The following is an 18,149-nucleotide window of genomic DNA, read 5'->3' as shown; positions in this document are numbered from 1 at the left end:
GGCCAGTTGGTTCACGTAAGAATATGGCGGCCATTTGTTTATATTCGTAAACAGTTGGTATGTGCGTAAAATGTCATAATAACTGACATCTGACGGAAAGCAAAATAAATACAAAGTCAAGACATTGTATGTATGTCAGCGTATTTTTCCGGAAGAAAATTTTAAATTATTGTATCTGTGCCATCACCCGCGTTTTTGTGGTCGCAACCCAGGGAGGACCTAGTGTGTAGTGAGTTGTTTCTACGCCGAATTTACCAAGTGGGCACCAGGCTAGCCCGTGTGTCTAGCCGTTGTTGAAGACACGGGGTGGTGGAGCAGGGTGTGGTTCGTTAGCCCCAGCGTCTTAAATAGGTCCTTAGGCCATGAGTTTGTTAGCAACACACCATATGCAGAGGGTCGGTTGAAGTGATTACTGGTTTGAGTGAAATAATTGACAGCAAGGTCCTTTTGGTCGATTTTATTACGCTCTGTGCGGTTCACTTAATTTTGCGATGCCGCAAACACTGTTTACAAAGTACACAATTATATTCGACACGTTGCGCTAACACTTTACACTGACACGTTAATTCAAATAAAGTACAAGGCAGAGTACCTACTATGCTTACGCTAATTGTCCACGTTCCCTAGCGGCTGTTATACGTTGTGTCTCGGCTGGAGTCGGCCAGGCCTGTAAATTATACTTTAGTTGACACTTCACGTGTTCGCTAATTACTAAAGTTTGTGACAAGCAGGTGTTTGCGCAGTTGTCTTAGCAAAAGTTCTGTGGTCTGGAGTCGGCCAGGTCTGTTATGCTGTTACTCGCGTGGCGACATGAACTCATCACGGGAGTTAAATGAAAAGCGGCCGGGTTAAGCCCTGCACCGTACTGGGTCTAGGGACTCGCGGAGGGTGACTGAAAAGGGTTTTGAAGAATTAAATAATTACCAGTATGACGATCAGTGAGACAAAGGTGATGGCACTCCGCGGGACGAACACGTCCGCCCTAGGCCGCGAGCCGCGAAGAACTGTCGGGGGAACATGGCGCCGGGGAGGGTGTCATTTTTCCCTCGCGCCAAAATCTCGAATTTACTGTTATACAATATAAACTGGAAAACTTACGTGCTAATTACATGTCACTTTTGTCTTAATTAGATTTAAGGCTACTCTCAACTGGTTCTGTGTCTATTGAATTTGTGGCTACACAATTAGCCGATAAAATATTCATAAGTGGGGCTCAAGTTCGCGACTGTTCGCTTATTATTCAAACACACCCCTCGCTGCACATTTCATAATTAATTACGACTATGATGCACTCACGCAGTATTCCTCTTTAATTAAGGCCCCAGGCCGCACGGGAAAGAATTTGTGTTAGCGAATTGGGATCACACACACACTGGGACACGCCATTCCCGGCACTTAACTTTGTGTAATTATACCTTATGAGTTTAATGGGGCTTAATTTTCTAGCATCCTTGCTAGGTGAGTATGTTTGATTAAGTTACAGGGCGCTAGGGCTACTTGCGGAAGGGTGCTTCCTTTGACTCACGTTGGCTTGGCGAGGGGTGCGTTCCACTGGCGGGGGCCAATACTGGCGGGTGAAGGCCGGGCTTTGTGGCCTTCGGCGGTACGACGTCATCTGGTAACCACAAAATGCTATAATAAAGGAAAATGAACCCATATATTCATCAACCAGCTTAAAAGTTCATGTGACCTTGACTACATTATAGACTAATCCTGATCGCAGCTACGTTTGACAAACATATAGCCATATATAGATGGATTTTCGCACTAAGTTTGAATCGCAAATGATTGCCATCACCACGTGTAGAGTCGAATTATTGTTTTTTTTCAGCTTTTTACTTCATCAAAGACAGAACATTTAACGTATGGTTGCCGTCGCCCGGGTTCTCTTGTTCGAGACTCGGCGGTGTTCCTAGTGGGAAGGCTGTTTTCTTGCGGGGAAACGTGTCCAGGAGGGTGCCAGGCTAACGTGGTGGTTAGCCACGAGGTGGGTCATGAGGTCCGAAAGCCCCTGCGTGGCCCACTAGGAACGGCGGTGGTGGTGATGATGTTAGGGATCCCTAATGCCTGTTGCCCCACTGGCCCTACACAGCATAGGACGCTGATCCCTAAGTGGATTGGTGAGGTTCAGAAATAACGTACACGGCTTTGCACTGTCGTTCACACGTCGCGCACGGAGTGTGCAGAGTGGGCATTTAATTACGTTGGCAAATTACACTGGCAATTACATTCACACGATTTCCCTACATAAAGTACACTGTCAATTATACACTAGGCGCTCTGACGCGCCGTCACTAACGTTACATCCTCATGCCAGTCGCGGTCGAGGGAGAGAGTTTGATTAGAGTCGGCTAATCCCGTAATTGGTGAACGGCGACACGCGGGCCCACCTGTGTGGACTGCGGCTCGCTATTAAATTAAGAAAAGTCTACGACTGGATGTAGCCAGTGCCTGCGCACTTGGCGATTAATTAAAAGTCTGTGGTGGCAAGAGTCGGCCCGTACCGTATAGTGCACAGCCCCACGTAATTAGTTGTGTGGGACGTGTTAAGTTGACGCGGCTGGGTTAGGCCCTACACCGGAAAAGGACCGGGCGCACACGGGGAGCAGTTAAAAAAGGTTTCGGGGTCTGACTATAATTACCAGATGGAAGTTCGATGAAGACAAGAGATGATGGCTGCCCGTGGGACGTGCGTCCGTCCCGGTCCGCGAGTCGCGCTGTACTGGCATCTGGCTCTGGCGCGATGGGAGGGGTGAGCTCCCTGTCGCGCCAGAGTTTCTAAAGTTCCATTATTCGTAAAAAATTATATTAATAACAAAAAGCAAGTGGCTCTAAATTCATACAATAAAACTTAATGATTAACTTAATATATATGTTTTAGAAGTGACATTTAATTAATTTGTATAAAATAAGTTTGAATTATTAGAGTCACACTGGAGACAGTTTGTTGCTTGATAACTACTCCAGTGGCGAATGATAAATGCTAATTTGGGGCGGTTTGTGTTACGTCACACATTACACTATTGAATTCAGGCTGAAGGCCGCAAGGGGTGCACTCACAGCTGTTTTAGTAGAAAACTACACGTGAGTGGCCCGGGCACTCCTACGTCGCACTTGTGTTGCACGGTGTTGTTAATTCAAAGTGGCGGGTTCATTAAAGTTTAGTGAATTTACTGTGTACATGACTCGGTTTGTCTTGCCGATTACGTTAAGGGCGTTGATAATATCTAAGTTCCGCGGCGCTCGTCTGACTCGGGTGGGCCATGGCTAGGGGCGCGTTCCGTTAGCGGGGTCGGATACTGGCGGTTGCAGGTTGGGCTTTAGGGTGGCCTTCGGCCGGACGTCGTCATGGTAAACTACAAGGATGTTTAGCGCCCTTGTTGTTAAACAACACAATTAGGTGATGATCTTCCAAGGAATGTGATATCAAATAATATTATTTATTCTATTACCAAACTTATAAATGTTCATACTACTCGATCTGATAGGTTAAATGACATTGTTAATACTTCTTTGCATGAAGATCAAGAATAGTTTGTTGCAAATGGTTTTATGTTAGATATCAATAAAACCCAAACTGTAGCTTTTTTTTTTTTAACAAATGTTACAACTGAATACAGAATAAAAAAAAATTGCTGGTTAGGTCTGTAAAAGATGTTAAATTAACTTGTTGGCTCATATTAATGTAATGACAATAAGACTGATATATATAGTACACTTCTAATGAAACATAAACTAAGCCTACATACTTCTGTATCTCGTTTATTATCAAAATTGTGTTGCGAAACGAAGAAAATATAAATGCAAAACTACATGACCATGATTTTATAAGTCGGCCTACTTCTATTTTGCCAAAAATGTGTATGTATATATTCTGTATCCAATATTAAAATATATTTACATTCTACTAGGCCCAAACAAGAATACCTAACATGAACACTCGAGGACAATGATTAAACTTACTTGTGAAAAGTTATTTTCTTCTGTTTTTCTACTTCTAGCTGTTCGGTCCCTTTCCTTGCCCTCCTGTTCGTGCACCCATATGCTGAACAAGTCATTTCACGTAAATACACACTCCAAGAGCTCGAATTCCCAACCAAAACGATCCAACGTTAACACAACTGTCCTAATTTAAGTAAAACAATTCCATTTTGTTGCTTAAAGTTTCCACTTAGAATATAGAGTATGTAGTTTACTACATACTCTTGTAAACAATCATTTTCCTCGTGCCAACAGTCTTTATTTGTTTTTAATATTTATGCACTTTTTCATCACAATACATACATCACTTATGAGAAAATGCGATTATCTTCATGTTACAATAAAGCGATGACCTGCTTCCCCCTTATGACCCCTTGTTTATCGAAGTGTTACTGACTAACTGTGTTTATGCTCCATCTGTAACGTTCTCTATGCTCTGGTTTTCACTGCTTAATTTCAAAGCTCTTTGTATTGTAACTTGTCATCTGCTTTCATTTGTTATTTTGTTTATCTGGAATTGTCTCTACAAAATGGAGAATGTTAAAATTGTGTTGTGTTAAAAAACAATTTTGTTGCATTGCTGTATAGCTAGACGGTTTTGTCAGTTATAAAGGCTGTACGAAACAATTACAAAAATGGGTGATAAATGTCAGAATCAACAGCAAATGCCTAATCCTTGGCAGTATCCTCAACAGTACGGCATGTATAATGCTTATCCAGGGTAAGTATCAGATGTATTTCTTGTGTTTTTTGTTATTAATTATGGATTACACTGCTTTTTTTAGTAATAACTTTGGGGAGGAAACGTTTTAAAATAATTTTCGTGGTTGATGTGGAATATATGAACTCAATTTGTAATTCATATTCATGGATTTTTAGGGTATGTTGTCAGTATTAAATATATACACTGGGTTGTTGGGTATTTGTTGTACAGGTGGTAAAAAAATTTGTCTGCAGATTGGTGGGTTTTCTTGGAATTTTTTTTTTTTTACCAAAATTTGGATTTTTTTGCATTAATTTATTCATTAATTTCAGTGAGTCTGATAATGGTAGCTACTGTAAGGCTGTAACAAGTGTACATGAATCATAATATTTACAGTTTACATATCCTAAAGCATACTAAAATCAAAATAACACATTGAGAAAGTGAAATACACATTTCCATCCACAATTTTCAAATTCCTACTGGTTACTGAGAAACTCGCAAGTGGGCAGAGTAGTAGTCTAAATCCTGATACAATAACAGTATAATTTGACAAATACCTTTGTTTAACACTTTTCTCTATTTATGCTGTAAAAAGTATTTCTTAATTCATACTGGTTTCTGAGAAATTACCATTTGTAGATCATGTTGGAAAGTCTATGCAGTGGAGCGGCCGTCACCATGTTGTGCTTTAATTGTAATACCGATCCTGTGGTTTTCTAGACATAAGAACGTGTGTATTTTTGATTTGGACATTGTAATGCAAAGTAGGTAATGTAAATAACGACTTCAAAAAAAATTATGCAATTCTCAATTATGCGTCCAACCTAAACGTCAACCCTTGACAGGGATTTTTTTTAGTAATATGGAGTGTGCCGCCAACTAGTATTGTTGGCACAAATTTAAATAGTTAAATAATGTCACCAGTCATTCCTCTGCTGCAAGAACTTAAACTTGTTCCTCCTCCTGTACACCCATTCAACCTTTGTTACACCTGTCTCCCCAAGTTTTCCCAGCCCTAGATCTGATTTTGCCTACTATTCAATGACCCAGCAGGGCAATCCTTTTATTCCCGCCCTGGCGCACGGACATCGCCTGTAATTCGCCTCCGATCCGTGACGAGAACTGCTATTAATTGCAAGCTCTCAAAGCAGGCCTGTTCCAAGACCTCGCCTCACGCGAGCATTTCTTGAAATGTAAGCGAATCATCTTTGCCAAAGTATAGTCACGCCTCCGGGTCCTGTAGAGCATTTTTCCCACTGTCATCAGCAGTCCCCACACTCCCCACCTCTTCAAGTTTTCCTGGGAACACTGGCCCAGGTCTTTGACCGGCCACTAACCCCGGCCAGGGTCGGCCTCTCCCCAAGGCCACCACATTAGTCCCAATTGTACATGCTTATGCCACCTAGCAGTAGTTTTGCGAATCACTTCCCCTGGGAGTTTGAACGCTCGCAGAACGCCTGCCCTCTGGCGTCTCCCGCATTAACCAGTTTCCGTAGTTCCCGTTCCTTCCCAGGCCACCAGAGCGCTGGCTCAGTCCTCTCCATAAGGCCAATGCTGCTAGCGGTCGCCTCGCGTGAGTCGACCTCTAATCGGTTCAGCCACGCCTCAGTAGGTCGCGCTGACATCGGGCAGTACCACCAACTTCGAGATATCGAAGTCTACCTTTCTCGACAAGAACCTCTGTAATCTTCAGAACCTTTCGGTTCTAAAGCTGAAGCCTCCCCCCTTTCTTTCTTTCTTTAACGTCACCTTTTAATTACGAGTCTCGACAGCCCCAAACTTACTGCGCGCCGCGATTCGGGACGGACTGCATCGTAACTACATCAAAGGAATGCATCTCCGTTTTTCTTTTATGATGTGATCAAATTAAACAAGGGATGTTTCCCACAACGGTAGTGTTTAGGCGTTAGTCCGTATAGATCTAGCTCGTAAAAGTAGTCATGTATAAGTCGTCATAAATAATTAATTTTTTTCAAAATCATGAATTGTCCGCGGCGGTTTCGTGTGCTCCACAATCGGGCAGACCCTGGAAGACATCACCCTGTTTGGTGAGTTTTTACTACCATCACTCCCCGACCATCATCGTGACTAGAAGGCATTTTTTGCCTATTTCACCTGTCTGTGAGTCAGTCCTGAACCTATGTGTTTCGGATCTGTTCACTGACAGGGACCGAGTACCGGACCAGGGTACCAGGACCAAGTGCCAGAGACCAAGTACGGGTACTTTTCCAAGGACCAGATCAGTCTCCACAGGGCGGATGACTTAGGCCCTCTGACGTCCCGTCAGCTGTTCCCCTTCGCATAGCAATCTTCAAACCGCCAGCCCTTCAGTTTTTAAAATCTTTTCGTACTAGCATCCAACCACGACGTTTCTCAGATCAGAAATCCAGAAGCCTCATATGACTCTTTAACATGTTTATTGTCACGAACTTTATTTAAATATAATTGTGTGTGTGTGTGTTTATATATATATATATATATATATATATAAATTGTCTAATATGGGCCGGCCCATTCTTTTATTAATGTGATCTTAAATCCAAGTTGTATATGTTTTCTGTTAATTAACTTATATTATACAGGATGCTTATAATGTCCGTGAAACATTAAAAAAAATTGGTACAGTGAAATGGCTAAGAATTATGTAACTAATTATATACCGTGTGAAAGAAAAACTCTCAAAGTTTTTTTTTCACTAGTTATCAATGTTCTATGTGTCTACCTTGAGCCACACGACACACATCTAATTGATAGTCCAATTCTGCCCATACCCGACCCAGAATATCAGTAGTGATGGTAAGAACAGCTGCTACGATGCGGTGTCTCAATTCGTCAAGGTTCTGTGGTAGAGGTGGAACATAAACACTATCCTTGATGTATCCCCACAAGAAAAAATTGCAAGGTGTCAAGTCCGATGATCGAGGTGGCCACGGGAGTAGCACTTGGTCAGCGGCTGCCCCACGGCCCATCCAGCGATGTGGCAACGTCTCATTGAGATATTCTCGTACCACATTGTGGTAATGAGGTGGAGCACCATCTTGTCGGAAGATGAAGTCCCTGCTATCAGCTTCAAGTTGTGGCATAAGCCACAATTGCATCATGTCGAGGTAGGTGATACCAGTGACAGTGTTCTTAGCGAAGAAGGGGCCATAAACTGTCTTGTTTGACATGGCACAGAACACGTTAACTTTTGGCGAATCTCGGACGTGTTCGAGAGTTGTATGTGGAATCTCTGTCCCCCATAAGCGTGTGTTGTGTCGGTTGACTCTTCCTGAGAGATGAAGAGTGGCTTCGTCACTGAAGGTTAATTTGCTTGCAAAGTCATCGTCTTCAAGACAGTTCTGCATGGCAATGCAGAACTGCAGTCGGAGCAATTTTTCATCGTGGATGATGGCTTGCAGAAGCTGCAATTTGTACGGCTTCACTCTTAATCGCTTACGAAGAATTTTCCACACTGTTGGCTGAGGGATGTTCAATTCTGCAATAGCCCGATAAGTTGTTTTCTTGGGACTCCGCACCATCACGTCCCGTACACAATCCACTGTCTGTTGTGACACGCCTGGCCGACCCGACCGTTTTGCGTTGCACAAACAGCAGTCTTCCTCGAATTTCTTGTACCACTTCATTATGCTATTGTAAACTGGTAGTGTTTTGTTAAACTTGCCACGGAAAGCTCTTTGGACACTCACTACCCAATTCGCTAAGGGCGTATTCAAGCACACAAAAGGCTTTCGCTACCTGGTTCACAGCCATTTTCAGCAACTACATGCACTAGCGCCCCTTTCGGTTGTTTTTTGAAATAGCTTTTTGGCGCTACATTAAAAAAAACTTTTGAGAGTTGTTCTTTCACGCTGTATATAATTTGTTACGTTATTCTTTTTCATTTCGCTGTACCGATTTTATGAAATGTTTCACGGACTTTATAATTATCCTGTATAATGGAAAATAACCAAAAGTAAAATAAAAACAGAGGAACTAATGTCTGGACGAAATCATTATCTTACCTTCTGAAACCAAAAGATCCACTAGTTACCCCCAGTCATCAGGAGAGACTGACGAGGTGTAACAGGAGGCGCGTAGTGTTGACTTGTTACGTGCGACAGCATGTAACCCGACAGATAAAAGGAATTAATACGTTCGATAAATGCTATGATAATTCCTTTCAAACATCAGGTTGCATTCTATCGCACGTTAAAATTCGGTGCTATGCGCTTCCATGCTGCTCGCTTCTATCATTACCACACATATCCAATAAATTTCTACCTACAAAATACTTATTGTGTATTTATATTTTCACTGTATAAAGATATTCCATTCCGCTTATTTCTTCACTCCCACTTGTACCACAACCACTTCTATTGCTCCAAAACTCGCAGTATCATTTGTATTTATTTTCATGGCACTATTTTGTCATTCACAGTTTCTGTTATTACATGCTATATTTTCCTTAGTCGTTCCATTCAAGTTTTATAATCATTGGCCAACTTCCGTGTCATAAATTTCCCCTACTTTCATAGCAACAAATAGTAAATACCTACGATATTGTATACAGAACTTGACCTGTGGGCAGGGCCATGAAGTCAAGGGCAATTGTGGGGTAAAATCCATTAAAAACAAGAAAAATATTTATTAGATTAAATAAGATTAGATTAAAAGATTGATTAGAAAATTGTTAAAATTGCTGTGACAAATTTTTTACAGTGAATGTAAGAATGTTACATCAAAATTTAGACATTTTCAACTTGTTGAAAAACAATTTTTTTTGTCTTCAAGGCTGTTTCATACTACCAAGTTTCCTAAAATATCATGCAATCAGGATCAAATGGATAGTATTTTGTATCTAAATCCAAAAAATAAGCATCATTTACAAAATAATTTATTCAGGATTGTGCTAGTAGGATAAAATGCACAGGATCTGGGTAGGTAATTTCCAGTTTACTGGCTTTTCTGTATAAAAGAAATTCAGAATATGGCGATTGTGAGTATTACAAACGTTCCTCTATTTTACCCTGAAAATTTTGAAATTCCTTTTGAATTCTGAGAAACTTGTTAGTGAAATTATGGGTTAAAAACCTTTAAAAACAAGGAAAATATTTATTGGATATTCTAGAATCCAGCTGGTGCTAAAACTGAATTTGTTTACTATAATTGAGGCAAGTATGTTTGTTACATCACATCATACCTTTCTCTACATGGAAGGTTCTGATTTTAAAGTCCCTGTTTCCTTTTTTTTTTTTAAATAATAATAATTATTATTATTATGTAGATCATTTTCATTGCTTGTTGTTTTCTCATGTTGTAGGCAGACATATGGACAAGGGGGCTACCCTCATCAAGGATACTTTTATTACCAGGTGAGAGATTAATTTAAAAATTTTAAATTAGTTTTTAACAGTAGGCCTACCTGATGTTAGTATTACAAAGGATTTCATGCAACTTGCATACATTTTTGTTGCTATTTACAGAACAAGTTGATGCTAGTAGTAGGAGTATAAAAGCCTTGTAATACATAGGCATCAACCAAACTAGTTGCAAATTTGAATTTTTTAGGGTTTTATTATATATGTGTGAATAATTGTTTTATTATCTTGTTCTGTCAGATAATTTTTCTTCTTAGTTTTAAGACTAGTGGCTATCACCGGTCATAACAGTTGTGTAAGTCGCTGTGATATTTACAGTGCATTTTAAAATTGCTGTCTAAATTACCTTGTTAAGAACCATTTGCAGTCTCTCTGGGAAGTACTTTGCTTGCTGTGAAATATTTTTTGCTGGTAAAAGGTCTATATCATGTACGTATCCAAGTTTATCCCTTGATCCTGATGACATGATTATGTACATTTTGATCTGGTGGTACATGATTTGATGCTTGCTGTTTCAATTTAGTATGTTGAAAGATCCTGCACATAAAAACTTGTGAGATATCAATTAATAGTGGTACATAAAAAATATTTTTTCCTTTATATTCAACTTCAGATCATAATTTATTGTTATATCACAAGTTTTTGTTATGTGCAGGATCTTTCAACACGCTAAATTAAAACAGCAAGCATTATGTAGCACAGGATCAAAATGTATAGGATCATGCCATCAGGATCAAGGGATTAACTTGGATACGTGATACGGAACAGTTACAGTTTTGTGTGTTTGTTTGAGCAGGACATGGGCTATGGCATGAACATCCACAATCAGATGCAGCATCTCCCAGTCAATAATGGAATGATGCCTAAGCAGTACTCTCCAGGTATTCCCAACTTTCATGATTGTTTTTATTTTTTTTCCCTGTAGAATACATTTTTACATTTTTTTTAGGATTTCATGCTATATGTTTTATCTTAAACATACATACAGGTAGCTTGTTTATAGAGTACCTGTGAGATAACTTTTTCAACTCATGAGAAATAAAGAATTGGTTCATTTTCATTGTGCCAAAGCAAATGCCTTTAAAATTTATATTCTAAAGAAAAAAGTTAACATTAGGGTGTTAGATTAAAATTTTAAATCCTTTATAAATCATATCAAGTAATAAGCAAGGAAAAATATGGCTGTATGATTTTTTTTTTTTCTTAAAAACAATTTTGATAGGTTTTGCGAAGCAAAATAAATTCATGAAATTATAAACTAATGCTACATTTGATTGGTCCATTTATTACTCTCGTACAAGCACATTGACCCTTCTCTTACTGTCCAGCTGTAATATTGTTAATACTGTCAATCGAAAACATTATCATAGCCATGTTATCTCTCCTGTAGCAGCTCGTCAAGAGATGCCAAAGGAGAAATGGGTTAGGTTTACTTGCGATAAAACTTAACAGTTTGGTGTAATACACTTTTTTATTGGAACAAAATTTACAGATGACACAAATGTAAACTTGGCACTTTAGATAGCCGTGAACAGCCGTTGTGAAGTTTCGCTTAACAGGATACAGCTTGCAAGACTCTGTAAACAGAAGGAGTATTTATAAATACTAAACAAACAATAAATACACAAACCCTCTTTCTGATTATATTCTGAAGACTGACCTACAGGTATAATGAATAAACACCTATTCTTACTCAAAACACACAACATAAACACACAGTTTAAATGAATTTCCTAGTGGCGAAACGCCTACAGTCTACGAAATGCGTCTTTACAACTCCGTTAAACAGAACACGTACAACAGCCTTTGTTATTTGGAGTTACATCTCTATCTCCTTCATACTATAGGTTCTTACGTTCTTAGTCTTGTCCGGTGTTGGTAGTCCTCGCGGCCACTATACCTATGTTACCTTCGGTGACGACGTTTAACTCTACGGGCGCACCTTGCGTGCTGACTCGCTCGCTTCTCACTCTCTGAGTGAGTGACCCAAAAACGAAAGTCTGCCCTCAGCCCTCGCGACTTCCAGGGGGTGTTTGCCTTCACCTGAGGACTATAAATTTGAAGAGCATCTTTCCACAATTTACTCGCCGAGCGAGTCCCTACTTGCTCACGGCGAGTACTGTTAGCGAGTTTGTACGTCTTTGCGTCTGAGGCTAAGTCCGTCTCTTCCATACCGTCGCCAACGGCTAAGTCACAAACCACAAACATACGTGAAGTTCGACTTACAGTGGTAGATATTTTAAGTCCCACCTTGAACTTGGGCGTCACGACAGTCTCGGGAGGCGTGGTTGAAGCACCCGTGAAGACGTCCGCGAGACTTCCCTGGTGTAGAGTTGTTGGATCTCGGCTCTCCCTCATAGTTGGTCTTGTTTCTCGGCGGTCCCGGAATCTCGTCCCGACTCGTGCTCGGGCGTCATGGTGTTGTCGTGTGACGTAGCAGATGGTGACAGCGTGACGTGTTGGTATCTTCGGAGCGGTGGTATAAGCTTTCACCTCTGGCCGTCTGCCAGGCACCTTCTGCGACCCCTACTTATACTCGGCGAAATGAAAATGACATCATTAGTATCCAATCGCGGACCTCGGCAGATGACCGCATCAGCGCCCAATAGCCGTGTGCTTAGCTGTTACTAAGCACGTGGCCACCAGCGATTCTCTTGTAGCTATAGGAGTTGTCAATACCTGAGTGTTATACAACCCTCTTGACTTGAACGTTTCGCAGATGTTCTGCCATTTAGGGGCAAAATCGTTAGGTAGGGGTACCTACCATAACAGCCATATATGAAGAATTTGAATTCAGGCTTGCAGTTTGCCAAAAAAACCAAAAGTTGTGTGGAATTAAACAGGTTTAGCATGTACTTTTTGTGTGACTTTTTTTTGTTATGTGTAGGTATCTAATATTTTATCAAAGTTCAGAACGTAAGTTATTTGTTTTAATCCAGCTACATTTTTCGTACCATGTAATTCGTGCTACACCATTACAGTTAGGGAATTAATGCAACTTTCCATGACTGAACTGAAGCTGTTGCCCAAAATTATATTCTTTATATTGTATTTAGTTTTGTATCTGCTTTTATTAAGGATCAAATTTCCAACCCTCATATCATTAAAATCATAATTTTTAAGTCTTTTGCAATCAATAAAATAATAACTTCATATATATATATATATATATATATGTTTGTTTGTTTGTTTGTTTGTGTGTGTGTGTTTACACATAGAGACAGACACACACAGACAGAGAGAGACAAATAGAGACACATACAGAGACACACAGAGAGAGACATGTAGAAAGAGACACTTAGAAAGTGACATACAGAGAGAGAGAGAGAGAGAGAGACAAAGATGTGATGATGAATCTGAAGAATTTTCACCCACCTTCCTCTTTTTGGTTTTCTGTTTTTCTTCCCCAGCCTCTTTCTCAATCTTTCAGCTGCCTTTTCTTCTTTTTGCTTTTGCAAATAAATTTTTGCCTTCTCTTTCTTGGAAAAATATTTTTTGCGAATCACTCTAACTAGCAACAGAGGGGATTTTTTCTTTTGGTGCATTTTTATTTAACTTGGACTTCTGAGAAGACCAAAACAATGATTGCTTGAAATGAGAGGGAATGTACTATTCTGTGGACACAACTTTGTGGGCTTTCATTGTTGATGGAATGGGCTCAAGATCAATTGATGAACAGTGTCCTCAGTGACTGTGAATACTTCAACAGCAGTTGGAGGAGGAGATGATTTTGCAGATATTGTCTCTTGAATTTGGGTGATGAATGTGATTGTCTTGAAAGTTGTTCCTCACGTTGGACAGTTGAGCTGGTTTCGACCTTGTCAAAAAATTTAACATGTCTTTAATATTCAAACATTGTCATGTCCTTTACATCTTTCTGCCGTACATTTCCAGATAATTCGAAAAGCTTCAATTTCTAATAACCAAGAAATTTTTCCAAATGCCCAACAATCTCGGAATCCTGTGTGCGTGTGAGGGAAGTGCTGGTGCTGGTGTGGATGGGACACTGGAGGGCCTAGAAATGAACGTGTCTTCATCCACTGCCGAAGGATTCCTTGAGAAGATTCCACTTTTCTTGAACATGTGCTGCAAAATTTCTGCTGTTAAAACTTTCTCAATCGCAGTGTCTTGCAGCTTGGCAAAATCTTTCTTCTTTAGTTTGTGGTCTTCCTTGTTCGCCATACACTGCATTTTCCACTCTTGAACTGCATTTTTCCATCCACTTTTAAGTGGCTTGAAATCTCAAGACATACATTGGTTGCAGTAAGTGGGTGGAATTTGGTAATAATACCACTAAATCTATCCCATGTTCTTTCCAAAATGTGCTGCTGTTCAGTATGAGGTGTGATGAATGGCCATCGATGAAGCGAATTGCTGGCAAAGTTATCTCCTTCACCAACCATTGGTGAAATATGTTGATCAAAAAATTTATAAAAAACTTCACTGGTCATCCAAACTTTTGGTAACTTGCCAGTTCCCCACTCAGAAGATATTCCTGCTACAATATCTTGTGGAAGTCTTCATATTTCAGGCATAGCAGTTTTGGGTAAAGTTCACCAGCTGCATTCCCAGTCAATAAGACAGTAGGGGAGGCCGGGGTAAAAAGAGACACAAGGGGTAATAAGAGACAAAAAAAATTATATTAGATTTATTTCTAGTCTTATGTCTTCAATAAAATTATGTCATACTCAACAAACTAAGGAATCTTTCTCAATTATTTTGAAATTTTTCCATTAACAATTTACTGTGAAATTATTTTTTTCAAAATTTATAAAAACCGGTGTCTCTTATTACCCTATCAGGGGGAATAAGAGACATACCTTTCACTGTCCACAGAAACACTGTATAAAATGATCGGGGGATATAAGAGACCTATTCAGAAAATTCTAAAGCTCCCAATTTTTTGAAATAAAAAATATATGTGCTGGTTCTCAAACTACATTAGAATGAAAAATGCTTTCTGAAAGATGGTTTCTAAAATTCATTTATGCTAATAACAAATAGCAAACAAGCAATAACCCCCATTTTAAAGGTTCAAAGGAATGTACAGAATCAATACATAAGCTTATCAAATGAAAATCATAAGTACTTTTGATATTTAATTTTTTGTGACAATTCCAAAACCATACTAAAAATAGGGCATTTTGTCATTGAAATACAGAACAGTTTTATTTGAAAAATTATTTTGTACCTTACAGTTAACTATTATAGTGTCAAATTATAAGTAAATAGTAAACAAACATCTAAAAAGATTGTAAACTCTTTTGTAACCTAAACTTAGCTCAGTTTACAATAAAAAGATTCTGTATACTGCATGCCTAATAGGCCTAATGTAACTTGATAAGTCAAATGAAAGTCATATTAAAAGATAGGACCTAGGAATAGAAAATTTAGGCTTATAAAATTAATATATTTTTTTTTTTTTTAAAAACTTTGCACTAAGTTTCCCAGGCCTAGTTTGAGCTTACTTTTTGAAACTTTTCTTGAGTTTGCTGTACACCAAACGTATTTTTTGTAACTCCCCTCGAGTAACCTGGAAAGGACCATTCCCCTTTAAATTTATGGGTCCGTAGAACACGTATTTAGATGTTATTGTTTGTATATCATCATGAGGAGGCCAATTAAATCCATTAAGTTCTTTTTTCAAGAACTTAACCTTACAAAGTCCTTCATCTAGAAAGTCAATAACTCGCCCAATGTACCAGTTCAAATAGTAGTACACAGCATAGTACAGTTCTAGTCTAGGAACAACACTACTTGGATGAAATTCTTCATGCACACTGTCGTCCGATGAAATTAATTCTTCAAGGCGTAATGGCGAGTCTTCATCCGTTTCAATAGGTAAATCATCACTAAGTTCAGAATCAGAGGATGAATTTGCAGATTTCCGTTTAGGCCTAACTGATTTCTTGCGTACTGTAACCTTAGACTTTGAGTTGTCATTTTCTTGCTTTTTTCCAGATTTCTTCCTTTCTGTCTTCTCATTCTTTTTATTTTGATTTTCCACAGACTTTCTAATCCTTTCCATGACCTTCACTGATGTCAGAATTTCACCCTTTTGTTCTGAAACTTTCTTCCTCTTTCCTGTTAGGCCTACTTTCGGTGTGGATTTCATTATGTTTTCAGTAAGTTTGTACCGAATGAAACTCTCAAATTTGGTTTGATGCTGCACACAATCTTCTGCTGACCATGATGAACACCCTGGTTGACCTTCTGAAAGTGGAGAAGCCAAAATCTCACCTATGTTGTCTGTTTCTCTTTCTTGTTCAGCAGAATCAAGGACAGTTGAAGTATGGAGAGCTTCAGATACATCTGAATTTGCTGAAGGTCCATTTTGAGAAGCAGGCCAAGGAGTACTTGCAGTTTCCACCGTAGATTTGTGCGTAGGCAAAACAGAAGTTGAAACAGGCGGAGGTCTAGGTGCACTGGGAGATGTCTCTGGTAAAACTCGTGAAGCTTTAGCTTTTTCAATCGCATTGAATCTCTGAACTTTTATGGGGTTATAGGTCTCCTCAGGAAATTTGCTTGCATCTGCAGGAAAGAGCCCAGTATGAAGAAATCCAGAAATCAAAAGTCTAGGTGGGAAATGTTCCTCCCACAGTCTCTTAATGTTTCTGGAAAACTCTTCTTTGGGTAGCAGAGTGCCAGGATGAAGTCTGTTCCACTGCACCATCAGAGTATTCCAAGCTCCTTTCAGAGGTTTAAATACTGTCAAATCTAATGGCTGCATGAAATGTGTCATGTTAGGTGGGAGTTTAATCAAGATCACATCATTGTCATAAGCCATTTTAATGAGAGGATAACTCACATGAAATGCAACACCATCAAAGAAAAGGATTACTTTCTTGCCATTGCGATGTTCCTTTGAAGGGATGTGCTTCAGAAACAATTCGGAAAACCAATTTGCGAAAATGGAGCCCTCCATCCATCCTTTTTTTGGGCTGTATATGCTGTGCCTGGATAGTCTTCTTTTGGAATCCAGGTACTCCATACATACGTTCCCGAGAAGATTATGAATGGTGGCATCTTTGTGCCATCTGATGCTCCACATGCTAGTACAGTGGTGTTTGATTTGCCTGATCCTGCTATATGCTTCAAAACTCTTTTCGTACCTTTCTTAGCTATGACGCGAACTTCGCTGGGATCGTGTGAAAATGAGGTCTCATCACAATTGTAAACATAACTACGGTCTGTTTCTGTTATTTTTTCTTTTGCGTACAGTTTCTGGACCTCTTGGTAGAAGCCATTCACTACGAAAGGGTCTGCTCCTCTTACACGTTGGTTGCTCAACTGTTCACCTTTTCTAATTCTCAGGTGAGGATGTCTTTTGAAAAATAAATTGAGACAGTCATAAGATGGTTTACTGTTGTGCCATCTGGTATTCAATTTGCTGTGCTCAACATATTCTTTCACTAACTCCAATGTTTCACTTCTAGTTAACCCTTCCCCGTGAACTGCACACACTTCTAAATAATTGGCCATATCTGCTTCTTCATCTTCTGAGATTTCTTGTTTACGCCCGCCTCCAATTTTTTTTTCAGTGTTCTTATAATGTTTGCCTAAAGTTGACACAGGAACATTAAATTTTTCTGCTGCTGCTCTTATTGACACTCCTTTCTTTACTTCTAAAATTGCTTTTTTCATGTCCTTAGGGTCAAACTGACACCAAATGTTTTTCTTTTTATAATGTCTTGGCATTGTGTAAATTGTCTTTTCACTGTTGTCACTTTTTTCACTTTTACATTGTTAGTTAGTTTTCTAATAAACAGACCTGAAACAAAAGAAAATAATTCTAATGGGGTAATATGAGACCAGTGTCTATTATTACCCCTACTAAATCTTAAACTGGGGTTATAAGAGACATGCCCAGAATTAGTAAAATAAGAAGGTTTTGAATAACTTCACAAATTCTATATCAAATGTCATAATCTCAGTCAAAATGCTATGTACATATCACTTCCAAAAATCTTACGAAATTTACACAAGGTTTTTTTTTTTTTTGTAAAATAGTTGCGAACTTTTAAGTTAAGTTTAAAGTAAACAATTTTTTGCATGTCATTTATGAAGTAAAAATAAAGAAAATATTTACCAAGCAGGTAAGT

At 39.2% G+C, this 18,149-nt stretch overlaps 1 protein-coding gene across 4 annotated transcripts in view; it reads left to right on the top strand.

The window, feature by feature from the left end:
* The first annotated feature begins 4,477 nt into the window (after window positions 1-4,477).
* LOC134530470 (leukocyte receptor cluster member 8) overlaps window positions 4,478-18,149 on the top strand; it is a 50,032-nt gene continuing 36,360 nt past the window's right edge. For all 4 annotated transcript variants that reach the window (XM_063365299.1, XM_063365301.1, XM_063365298.1 and 1 more), the window contains exons 1-3: window positions 4,478-4,702; window positions 9,990-10,041; window positions 10,844-10,928. In XM_063365299.1, the coding sequence (XP_063221369.1) occupies window positions 4,617-4,702; window positions 9,990-10,041; window positions 10,844-10,928 (223 nt within the window). In that variant the 5' untranslated portion in view covers window positions 4,478-4,616. The remainder of the gene's footprint in view (window positions 4,703-9,989; window positions 10,042-10,843; window positions 10,929-18,149) is intronic.

This window comes from Bacillus rossius, chromosome 3, assembly GCF_032445375.1.
Source record: "Bacillus rossius redtenbacheri isolate Brsri chromosome 3, Brsri_v3, whole genome shotgun sequence".
NCBI lineage: Eukaryota > Metazoa > Arthropoda > Insecta > Phasmatodea > Bacillidae > Bacillus > Bacillus rossius.
This window is presented reverse-complemented; position numbering and strand designations above follow the sequence as displayed.